At 36.0% G+C, this 10,909-nt stretch overlaps 1 protein-coding gene across 1 annotated transcript; it reads right to left on the bottom strand.

The window, feature by feature from the left end:
- Positions 1-10,201: 10,201 nt before the first annotated feature.
- LOC124846608 (uncharacterized) lies at positions 10,202-10,810 on the bottom strand. The gene has a single exon (XM_047323890.2). The coding sequence runs from the start codon at positions 10,808-10,810 to the stop codon at positions 10,202-10,204; it is 609 nt and encodes a 202-aa protein (XP_047179846.2).
- Positions 10,811-10,909: the final 99 nt, after the last annotated feature.

The following is a 10,909-nucleotide window of genomic DNA, read 5'->3' as shown; positions in this document are numbered from 1 at the left end:
ACATATCACATACTAAGACTTGACTCATCCAAATATAATATGAATGTGAAACTAAGGTAGTTTATGTACTTGTAATGGTAACACAACTAGCCCACCCCAAACTACAATACAAGGGTAAATGTCTTTAGCAAGGGTAAAGACCCTAGATTGGACCTCCTGCTACTCTCCACAACATAACAAACCACCTCTACTTAGGTAGGGTTATTGAGAGCGTCAGGATAAACTTCTAGTACAAAGTTCCGTAAATTCATACAACAACACAAAGCACCACCATGTAACCTATCCACGAGGTTCATGGAATTACGTTCATCATTACCATTCACATAATCAACCACATATTCAACATCATCATATCCTTCTCATAATCATATTCATCACTTTATTTCCATTTCATATTGTTGAGATTGTTGATAGGAAGAGCACTGGTTTAGTTGAACCTACAATCTCAGAGCTTCTGGTTTTTTATGATAACAACATAATTAATAACACATGTGATGTTTATTTGTTACATGTTCTATTGCTTACATGCTACATGTTTTAATCAATGTATAAATCTGTTTACAGCATGGAGAACATGATTGTGTTGATAAATTGCATTTCACTCTGCTATATAATTGATTTTATTGGTGAATGCATGTCTGATGTTTAATAGAAAGAAAACCAAGAGCACTTTTGCTGAACTTTTTATTGTGTGGCAAAACAACAGTTTTAATTCGACTTCATTATTGAGTGAGTCGATTAAAACTCATGGATTTGCACAAACTTGTTCAAAGTGTGCTGTGAGGATTTTCAAAGAAGAAGTTTTTCAAAACTCTGTTTAACTGTGTTACATAGTCGATTATATGCAGCATTCATTCGACTAAGTCTGTTAGTGTTTTGAAATTCTGTTATTGCTTCTGTTAAATGTTACAACGGTTATATTTTTATATATGTTAACCAAGAATTTATTATGGATCGATTGCATTAATTGTACATTCAATTAACTGCATTAATTGTTGCTAACTACTTTGACTAAATTGTTACATTCGACTGCATTAGTAGTTAAGTCGATTAAAATGCGTCTGAATTGTGAAAATCTATAAATTGACGCGAACTTGATCTTTGTAAGAACTTTTGTGATTCTAACAGTTTTATGATATTTTGTAGAAAGTGCATTCTTACAGAGAAAGGGAAAACGCTCCAAGAAACAAGAAGTGACCGTGGTATTCATCTACTTGTGGATTGTTGAAGAGCAAGTTAACTGCATTTACAAAAGGCTAATCATATCTGTATATTTGGGTGTTACTGAAAGATCATAGGCTACAATCTTGTAAAGATTGGTTTGTTGTTTCCCTGTTGTGATTACAGGAAGAAGAGTGTGCTGCGTTCTTGACTTTGAGGGTGGCTCAAAGGGTTGCACTGCAGGAGAGGGGATTCTTGCTGCTAGTCTGTTTTGTATATGCCTATATTTTGATTAGAGGGTTAGAGAGATATTTTATATTTTTGATGTGAGGTCGCTATAAAAACCTTGTTGTAAAAACCTTGATCATTATAGTGCATTAGATTCCTATGGTGTTCAGCACCTATGGGTTGGTCTCAGTTTTGGCGCCTCTAGAAACCAGCACTCAGCTCTATCAGCAAAGATCCCGAAGACCCTCTAGATATTGAGAAACCTTAGAAAACACATTTCTAACTCCAATTTTCTACTCCAAACCCAAAATCACTTCTATAAGCCATCCAAAACCAATTCTACACTATCAAATTCTCATTTATGTCATCTAGCTACACAAACAAGTCATAACACAGTAGATAAGACACCCCAACACTTCAGTTTCCTCCCATCCATCCTACTTTCACATTCTAGTACTTAAAACCTCCAAAATGCACTAAAAACGCAACCTATGAAGCAATTATCACCTCCAAGACAGATTATACTTATTTCAGCATCCATACAAGTCCTAGTTGATCTAATAACAGATTCCCAACTCCCAAAAATAGTTCATACCCCTTATTTCAAGATCTCACTACTCAAAACCCCTTTTTTGCACTAAAAGCACTCTAAAACATTCACTATAGACTACTCATTCATTCTATATCAGTTTCCAATTCAACTAACACCTCTAAGAAGTCTCAAATGACCCAATGAAAATATTAAACCAGATATTTTCTCATTCCAATACCTATCTCCCAAACTCACCTCTTAAAACCTCTCCTTTTTACCTTAAGACTGAAGAATTTGGTTAATCTTCAATCCAACCACTTTGAATTCAATATCAAGCATTAGTACACTTCATTATACATGATTTTAACAACAGAACCTCTACAACCATACTATACCAAATATTCAACAAACATATAATCATTCATCATAATTTAAAGGAGCTAACACTAATCAAAATATTCAGATTGCGATCAAAAATGAAATTATCATACACACAAGCACTAAATTTACACATCAACATAATAGAAATAGAAACACTAGCTTCTCTTACCTCACAAGGAACTATAAAACTCTACGAACGTCTCATCGATTATTTGAAACACAAGGAAAGTCTAGAAGTAGCTTCAAAACATCAAATTGAAAAAGGAAATAGTCCTTAAGACCTTACATTGACCAAGAAGCTCAAAGAAAAACTTAACGCACACATGCAATGGAAATCTCTATGCATTGACTCGATTAAAGAGCGAAGAACAAAGAGGAACTGAAACTTACTTGCTCTATTGTAGAAACCGATCAAATAGGAATGTAGACCTCGTTGCAGAGTCGATTAGCACCTCTTGATCGCCAAACTGAAAACACCACCTATCTGTCTTCCATTTCCTCTTGTGAATCTCTTCTAAAACTTCGACTAGCCTTGACTTTAGATCAACACCTGACTGATATCACTTCTCTTTCTCTTGCTTCCTTCATACAACACCCTACTACTGACTTAATCACTCACGACTTCTGGTTTATTACTAATTGTCAACACTCTTGATCACCTTTAAACACAACCATTCTGATGACATATTCACCATCCTTCACTGGTCTTCACTATTTGAGAACATAATTTCCATCTATGTTATCTCATTACCAAAGTATGTTGATAGGGGGAGCAATGTAAACCCAATCCTTGTGTGTTTTGTTTTTTATGATGACAACAACAGAAATGTTTCTATATGATTCTTTCACAACATTGAAACGTTTTTTGATATGCATAATTGCATTTATATATTTGCGTGTACTTGAACAAATTGGTTTGCATACTTACTATGATCATACATGTGTTTACATCTATTGTATGCATACTTATGATTTATATGACAAAAACCACTTGCACAAACCATATCTATATGAAGTAATCGATTACAGTGTTTATGTAATCAATTAGTATCATCAGTTATCACAAAAATGCTTAACTGTAGCAAACTGCAAGTTTTAATCGATTACATTATATACATAATCGATTAAAACTCGTGTCTTTGCTAACATCTGTTTGCTGAGTGCTATGATGAGTTTTGAGAAGAAAAAGTTTTCAAAATTTACTTAAGTTTAATACTTAACAGATTACACAATTTACTTAATTGGTTAAATCTGGTAGATATCTAAAATTGTTTCCAAATTAAGTCTTAAATGTAATAACGATCATATTTTCAAATGTTTTGACTTACCATAAATGTGTAATCGATTACATTACATGCTTAATCAATTAAATATGTTTTAATTTAAATGTGACATAACACTGTTAAATACGTAACCGATTACATTAATTTCGTATTCGATTAAAATGCGTCACTATTGTGAAAATCTTATAAATAGATATCTTGCGCGTTGTTTCAAAAAAGTTATGAAAAAATACAATTTCATAACTGACTTTTGATTGTAGAAAGCGTCCAAGAACCATCTTAAAGAATCAAAGATTAAATCTGGGTTGATACATCAAGATTTTGTCAAGAAGTGTGCTCAAAGGTTTCTGATCATATTTGCACTACTAGAGTGTTTACTGTGAAGATCAGATTTATCTTTTTCAATATGTAGATTGATTTTCTGTGCATGTTGTGCTAGAGGAGAGGATTGTATTTGTTCTCTTTGAGAGTTGGGATTGCTCTAAGGTTACAAGGAGTTGGTATTGCTTTTTGGGTTGAGAGTCGGGATTGCTCTCAAGGTTTCTTAGAGTTAGGATTGCTCTAAGGTTACAGGGAGTTGGTATTGCTTTCTGGGTTGTAAGAGTGTGAGGGTGTTCACCTCTTGTTTGCTGTAATTGATTTTGACTGGGGAAGGAGAGTTCATTGAGAGATAGTCTTTGTATTCTCGCGTGTAAACTCAATCATTATAGTGGTATCCTTCAACTAAGGTTGTTGAAGAAGACTGGATGTAGGCTTGGCCGAACCAGAATAAAAATTTGTTTTGGTTTTTTTCTATCCCTTAAACTCTTTACTGCATTGTTGTTTTTATTGTCGTGTGTGTTAAAGATCATTCTAAAGATTTCAAAAAGATAATAAAAGAATGTATTTTGATTAAAAACCAATTCACCCCCATCTTGGTAAGAGAAATAGGCCTAACATTTCTTACAATTGGCACCAGAGCAGGTTTTTCAAAAATTACTCGAAAAATAATTGATTAGATTGTTTGTGTAGTCAATTAATTTGATCCTGATGGCCTCTGTTTCTCAAACCTCTGGAGAAGGTGCTTGTTAAGACTCCTGCAAGTGTACCGAATCGTATCAAGTAATAAACATGGTAAGACCAAGTATCGTTTTCCAAGAGAATCACGGCCTAAACAATTATGTGATTTCTTGATTAAATAAGACTTGAAAACAAAATCTTTTGGTTTAAAATGCAAATACAGAAATGTAAATATGCATGCAACTTGATCAATTAGACAAAAGTGCAGAGATGAACGGATGAATTTGATATTATGGGATGAATATGTTGTTGGGGTTAGATTTCACCTAGTTTACTCTCATGTATATACGAATTCTACTTCTTCATTAATTTCAATGTCACTATCTAAAGTACTTAAAACCCGATTCCTCGGCGAAGAAAGCCTATCCTTAATTACTAGGTCATAATTCCTTGCATCCCTAACAATTAACTATGCATTATGATTAGTAGCTTAAGACAACCAGAACTCATACCCTCATTCCTGAGCAATACTGCTTCTGGGAATAATTCTCCAGAACCTGAATTGTAAGATACCTTACGGTACTCATGCAAATCATACATCATGCTAATGAATGAGTTAAACAAAGCAAGCATTGAGTGAAGGAGAATTACCCTAACAATTAATGAAGGAAGCATAAAATAATTAAGAATCAATTCAATACATGAGAGTTTACAAAGGTTTACATCATTCCCCAACAACAAATAGAATTTAGTTCACCATTGGCATAGTGAAACTAGATGAATAATGGAAAATAATGAAAGATAAAACCCTAGAAGTTGAAGATAAGAGCTTCCGCATCCAAATCCGCCTCTGAGGGGTCAAAGGGTGTGTTTTTGCACCTCTTATGTCCAAAGATACCTTCCCTAGGTCGTCCAAATCATTAAATAGTTCAAAATAATAACAGAAAACACAACCCAAGCCCAATCACCAACGCTCAGCGCCCCACTTAGGGTGCTCGGGCCGCGTGCCGAATCATATGACGCTCAGGGTCAGCTCAAAAGGCAAGTAGGCGTGGTGTAACTCGAAGAAATTGCGCTCAGCGCCCCAAAAAGGGCGCCTAGGTGCGAGCCAAAGACTTCCTGCGCTGAGGGCTTCAGAAAAAGGGCAGTCAAGTGTGAGACAGTGTACTCCGGCGCAGGGCCCTTGAAATGGCGCTCAGCATTGCTGCGATCCTCCTTTCTCATGCTTTTCCAGCTTTTCCTGAGTTCCAACTCCTTACTACTTCAACTCTTCTTCCAAATAATCTCAATTCTTGTTGAAAACAAGGAAATCTAGCATAAAATCATTAAATTCACCTTCAACTCTCTTATTCACACAAAAATATGATTTCAAGGTAGTTTCTAAATCAAAAAGGGTGTTTTTAGTATCAAAATTAAGTATCAAATAATGGTAAATTCAACCGTTATCACAACCTGATGAGTGCATATTTATGCCCACATTTATGCTTTAAAATTCTAATTTTTTATGGGATAATTGTGCTTGAATGATTGATTTAAAGAGGATTTGTGATGATTTGATATATTATTTTTGGAATTAAAAGGGACTTAAAAAGTGATTTTAATTGAATAAATTATTCTTGGAAATTCTTACGTTTATTTGTGCAGCTGAAATTATAAGTTCTATTGGTTCAAATGGCAATTCAAGGCCCAAAATCAGGTTTTATTTGGAAAATAATGTACAGATGGGCCAAATAGGCAGACTTTACCCTTGCACCCCCTAAAATTCCTACATACACTCCTATTTCTGAAACAGGCCAAAGACCAAGCCCAAACACTAAGCCATTTCTACTACACCTCCCTAAGTTTTCTATACACACCCCTCCTAAGCTAGACTCCACCAGATCATGCCACGCGTCCAAATCCTCCCTACACAGCTTTAGCCAACCATGTGTCACCACGTCAGCCCTAACCCATGAGCATCATCTTCCACCTTCTCCACAGAAACCCTAGCCGCCAATGCCGTAAGCCGCCGTTCCGCTTCCGCCGTACCATCGTCAACTGCCGCCGTGCCGCTCCGCCGCCAACCTCAGCGTCGTCGAGCCGTCACACACAACCGCCGTCGGTAACCATCTTGCGGTAACCAAGCGCCGCCAGCAGCACCACCACGAGAGTACTCTCTCCTTCACGCAAGAGTTCGAAGCCGCCGCGCCGTTGCCGCGACCACCACTCCCGCCACCACAGCGCCTCTCCTCCTCTGAAATCATCACCATCACGCCGCTGCCATGACCGGACAATCTTCAGGCCACCAAAGCGCGACATCCATGGCCGCCGCGACGCCACGCTTCTCGCGCACCATTGACGCAACCATCAACAGCTGCCGTCACTGCCGTGCCACCATCTCCACAGCACCGCCTCGGTCTCGCCATCACCACCACGGTTTCGCATCTCGACCATCTTCATCTTCTCCATTCTCGGAACCCAATCGCGCCTCCATCAACGTTCAACACCTCTATCTCCATTCCGCCGTGAAGTCGTCGCGCAATCCCCCTCCTTCATCGCGAGTTCTTCATCAGGCCGCCACGATCTTCATCTTCCTCGCCATCAACCGCGAAACCGCTCCTCCCCACCATCGACATGCACCTGCAAACAACAAACTCAGAAAAACCACAGCGGCAGAAGCGAAAACGCAGGAAGAGGCACAGGAGCTCCCTTTCCCCCAATCTGAAACCCTAATTTTGGGTGGGAAAGGGGCTGACATGTGTCAGTCTCCCATTGACTGCGAAAAATTGGTCAAACAGAATTGATTTTGGTCAACTAAGGGGTTCAGTTCCAATTTTGGGAAATTCAGAAGGGGCTAAAGTGCAGATAGAGACAATTTCAGGGCATTTGTTTAATTTTGGAAAGTCAGAAAAAGCTAAAAGATAAAATTCATTTGTTAAATTAATTTAATTTGTGAATATCAACAGAAAATATCTTCCAAATAATATTATAATTATCTAAATCTTTTAGTTATTTGGAAGATATGAGATAAAAGATTCTATCAACTGAATATTCAGAGTCCAAGCCCAATCAAGCCTATTTAAAGAGACCCAGGGGACTTCACTTAATTCATTCTCTCATACTCCTCTCACTTTTCTTTCATCTTGTATTCAACTCCATTCATGGAGAGCTAAGCATCTAGGACTATTCTGCTGTAATTCCATTATGGATTCTGAGGTTAGATTGATGTAATATGATTGTTTATTTTGATTATTGATTTAAGTTGTTCTTTCTCTATGTCTTTCATCTCTCTATCTTGTTAAAAGTAAAGATTTTTGCATCATAATGTTTGAATCTACATGCATAATGATTATATGAGTTCTAGGGTTTCTAGGTTTAATTGATAATTTACTTTGATTTAATTTAGGAACTTTCATATGATTAAATGGTTTTTACTATCAATTGAGAATGTACTTTGGTTGATTAGTAATAATTTCAACTATAATCAATTGAGAATTTACTTCGATTGATTAACTTTTAATTTGGTTAGGAGATTTAAGAATAGACATGATTAAACACAATAAAATTTGATTGAGAATGTACTTTGGTTGAATTTATTGTGAATAATCTAGAAAGGTTTTGCATTTGATTGAGAATTTACATTGGTTAAATGCATGATCGCCCTCAAATTAATTAAGAATGTACTTTAATTAATTTGAAACTTGAATAATAATCAATTGAACAATTATCTGTGAATAACCGATGATGAATCTATCTTGGAAAAGTAGTGGAATTAGCCTATTTCATCGTAACTGTTTTTAAATTTCTTATTTGTTCTTTAAACCTTCATCAAACATCATTTTTATTCTTGAACATTGCATTACATTCATAAGATTCAAATATTAAAAAGCAATTTCGTATTCGTTGGGAGACGACTCAGGGTTACTTTAACTCTATCTACGTACTTGAATACTACTTGGCAATACTAAAGTTGCCTAGAAAAGTAGTATTAATTTGATAGCTTCAACGACAGCCTATCACAACCCCAAACTTAGAAATTTGCTTGTTCTCAAGCAAACAAAATGTAACTTAGCTTTCAAACAATCAATACAATGGTTTCAACGCATTTCAAAACATTTTCTTTCAAGACAAGTAATCGCTAATATCAGCTTATTATAAAGAATATCAGTCAAGATGAATAAATGCCTTGATTCAATTAACTCATTGTGGTGCTCACCTAACTTAATGAAAAAACATGAGTCCAAGCAAGTTTCTAAGCCAAAAAGGGTTATTTAGTATCAAAATTACATCACAGATAACGGTATTTTAAACCATTATCACAACCTCAAACTTAGAACTTTGCTTATCCTCAAGCAACACAAAATGTAACTTAGCTCTCAACAAATATTGCAGTGGTTCAGCAGTTTTTCAAAATCTTTTTCTAAGACAAGTAATTACTCAAATCATCTCATCATAGGAATATGAGTCAAGATGCACAGATGCTTTCTCCCAAATAACTTAAAGTGGTACTCAAACAGTTCAACAGATGTTATCCTTAAGAGCAATCAATCAACCAAGCAGAGATGTAATCAGAAATTCAAAGAATTATTCCTCACCAAAGAAAGTGTTTCACTTAACCACTCAAAAGTATATTACTCAAGCACTCAAAAGTGTATCACTGAACTCACAGGTGTATAGTGAGATCTCTCAATCACTCTGCTATCACAATATCACATAAATTAATTTTTGCCTTTCATTTAACCACAATCAAACATACTCACAAGCAGGTTTTCATCACAAGGGCTTTTCTTGGCTTGTAACTTGGTAGGGCTAAGAAGAAACATGGTTTTTCAGGAATGCAAAATCCTTGAGTTAAGAGAGATATTTATGAATTTAACAACTACACACAGGTTCTCTTTTCAAGAAGATCTTTCCCAACCTTTTTTCCCTTGCAGTGAGCTCTATTTTCTTTTCTTTTTATTTTTCCTTTTTCCTTTCATTTTCTTTCCTTTTGATTTTTTTTTTCTGTTGATTTTCAATTGCTCACTGCTTAGAAAAGTGGGGTTGCATACCAGCAACCCCAAACTTGAACCTTTTTCAATACCTCACAAATATTCTCAACTCAACGCAAGGTAAAGAATTTAAAACAGAGTTTTGAAAACATGCATAAGGCTAAAGGTTCAAAGGATGGAACAAATTGTTCTCTTTTTATTTGGAAAAATTCATGAGTAGGCTAAAAAATAAGGAAAAACAAAAGATGGCTTTGATCATATGAAACCTGCAAACAAGTAGTTCAATCACAGAAAATTTGGACTTACACCTTTGAGATTTGAGATTGACCATCCAATTGCTCCTTTGTTGACTTTGAGTATTTCTACCAACTTTTCTTCTTCTTTGGGAGACAGAGAGTTGCTAATGATGACTGGTTTGTTTCCACTTTCTTCTAGAAACACATATTTCAGGTGTGGTGGTAACATCTTCAACTCCTTTTTGCTTTCCTTGGCTTTTTCATCTGTATTTTGCAAAGGATCCTTTTTTAATTCTTTCAAATCAGTCAAGCACTCATTAGTTAATTCCTCTTCTGTTTCATTCAGCTCTTCAAAAGTGTCAACTAATATTTCCTCCAAAGAAAGAGTATCACTTGCGTTGTTTTCATGGATCATGCAAATTTCATCAAGTGCGACATGGCTTTAAAGACATCAAAATTTACTTCTTCATTTTGCACTTTAACCTTTAATTTTCCATTTTCCACATCAATCAAAACTCTTGCTGTGTTCATAAAAGGTCTCCCAAGAATAAGAGGTACATTCACATCCTCCTCCATGTCCATGATGACAAAGTCCATAGGAAGAAGAAATTTATCTACTTTCACAAGCACATCTTCAGCCACCCCATAAGGATATTTCAGAGATCTGTCTGCAAGTGGAAGAGTCATCCGAGTAGGCTTGAGTTCTAACCCCTTAATCTTTTTGTATAGCGGCATGGATAGCGGCACGAGATTAATACTGGCTCCTAGATCAATAAGTGCTTTTCCAACAGAGATATTCCCTATAGTGCAGGGAATGGTGAAACTTCCTGGATCTTTATACTTGGGGGGAAGGAGCTTTTGTATGATAGCACTACAGTTTCCTTGAACTTCAATAGTTTCTTCTACAATGTACTTCCTTTTCTTTGTGAGGAGCTCCTTCAAAAATTTAGCATATGAAGGCATTTGTTGCAGAGCTTCAGAGAAGGGTATATTCATCTCCAATTTCTTGAAGATTTCCATGGAACGCTCAAACTGTTTTTCTTTTTCCTTCCTGGAATAATTCTTTGGATAAGGAAGGGGCTTTTCATAAGATTATTTTTTCTTTCTCTCATCTTTTTC

The sequence above is a fragment of the Vigna umbellata genome, chromosome 1 (genome assembly GCF_029865625.1).
Source record: "Vigna umbellata cultivar VRB3 chromosome 1, Vumbellata_1.0, whole genome shotgun sequence".
Taxonomy (NCBI): domain Eukaryota; kingdom Viridiplantae; phylum Streptophyta; class Magnoliopsida; order Fabales; family Fabaceae; genus Vigna; species Vigna umbellata.
This window is presented reverse-complemented; position numbering and strand designations above follow the sequence as displayed.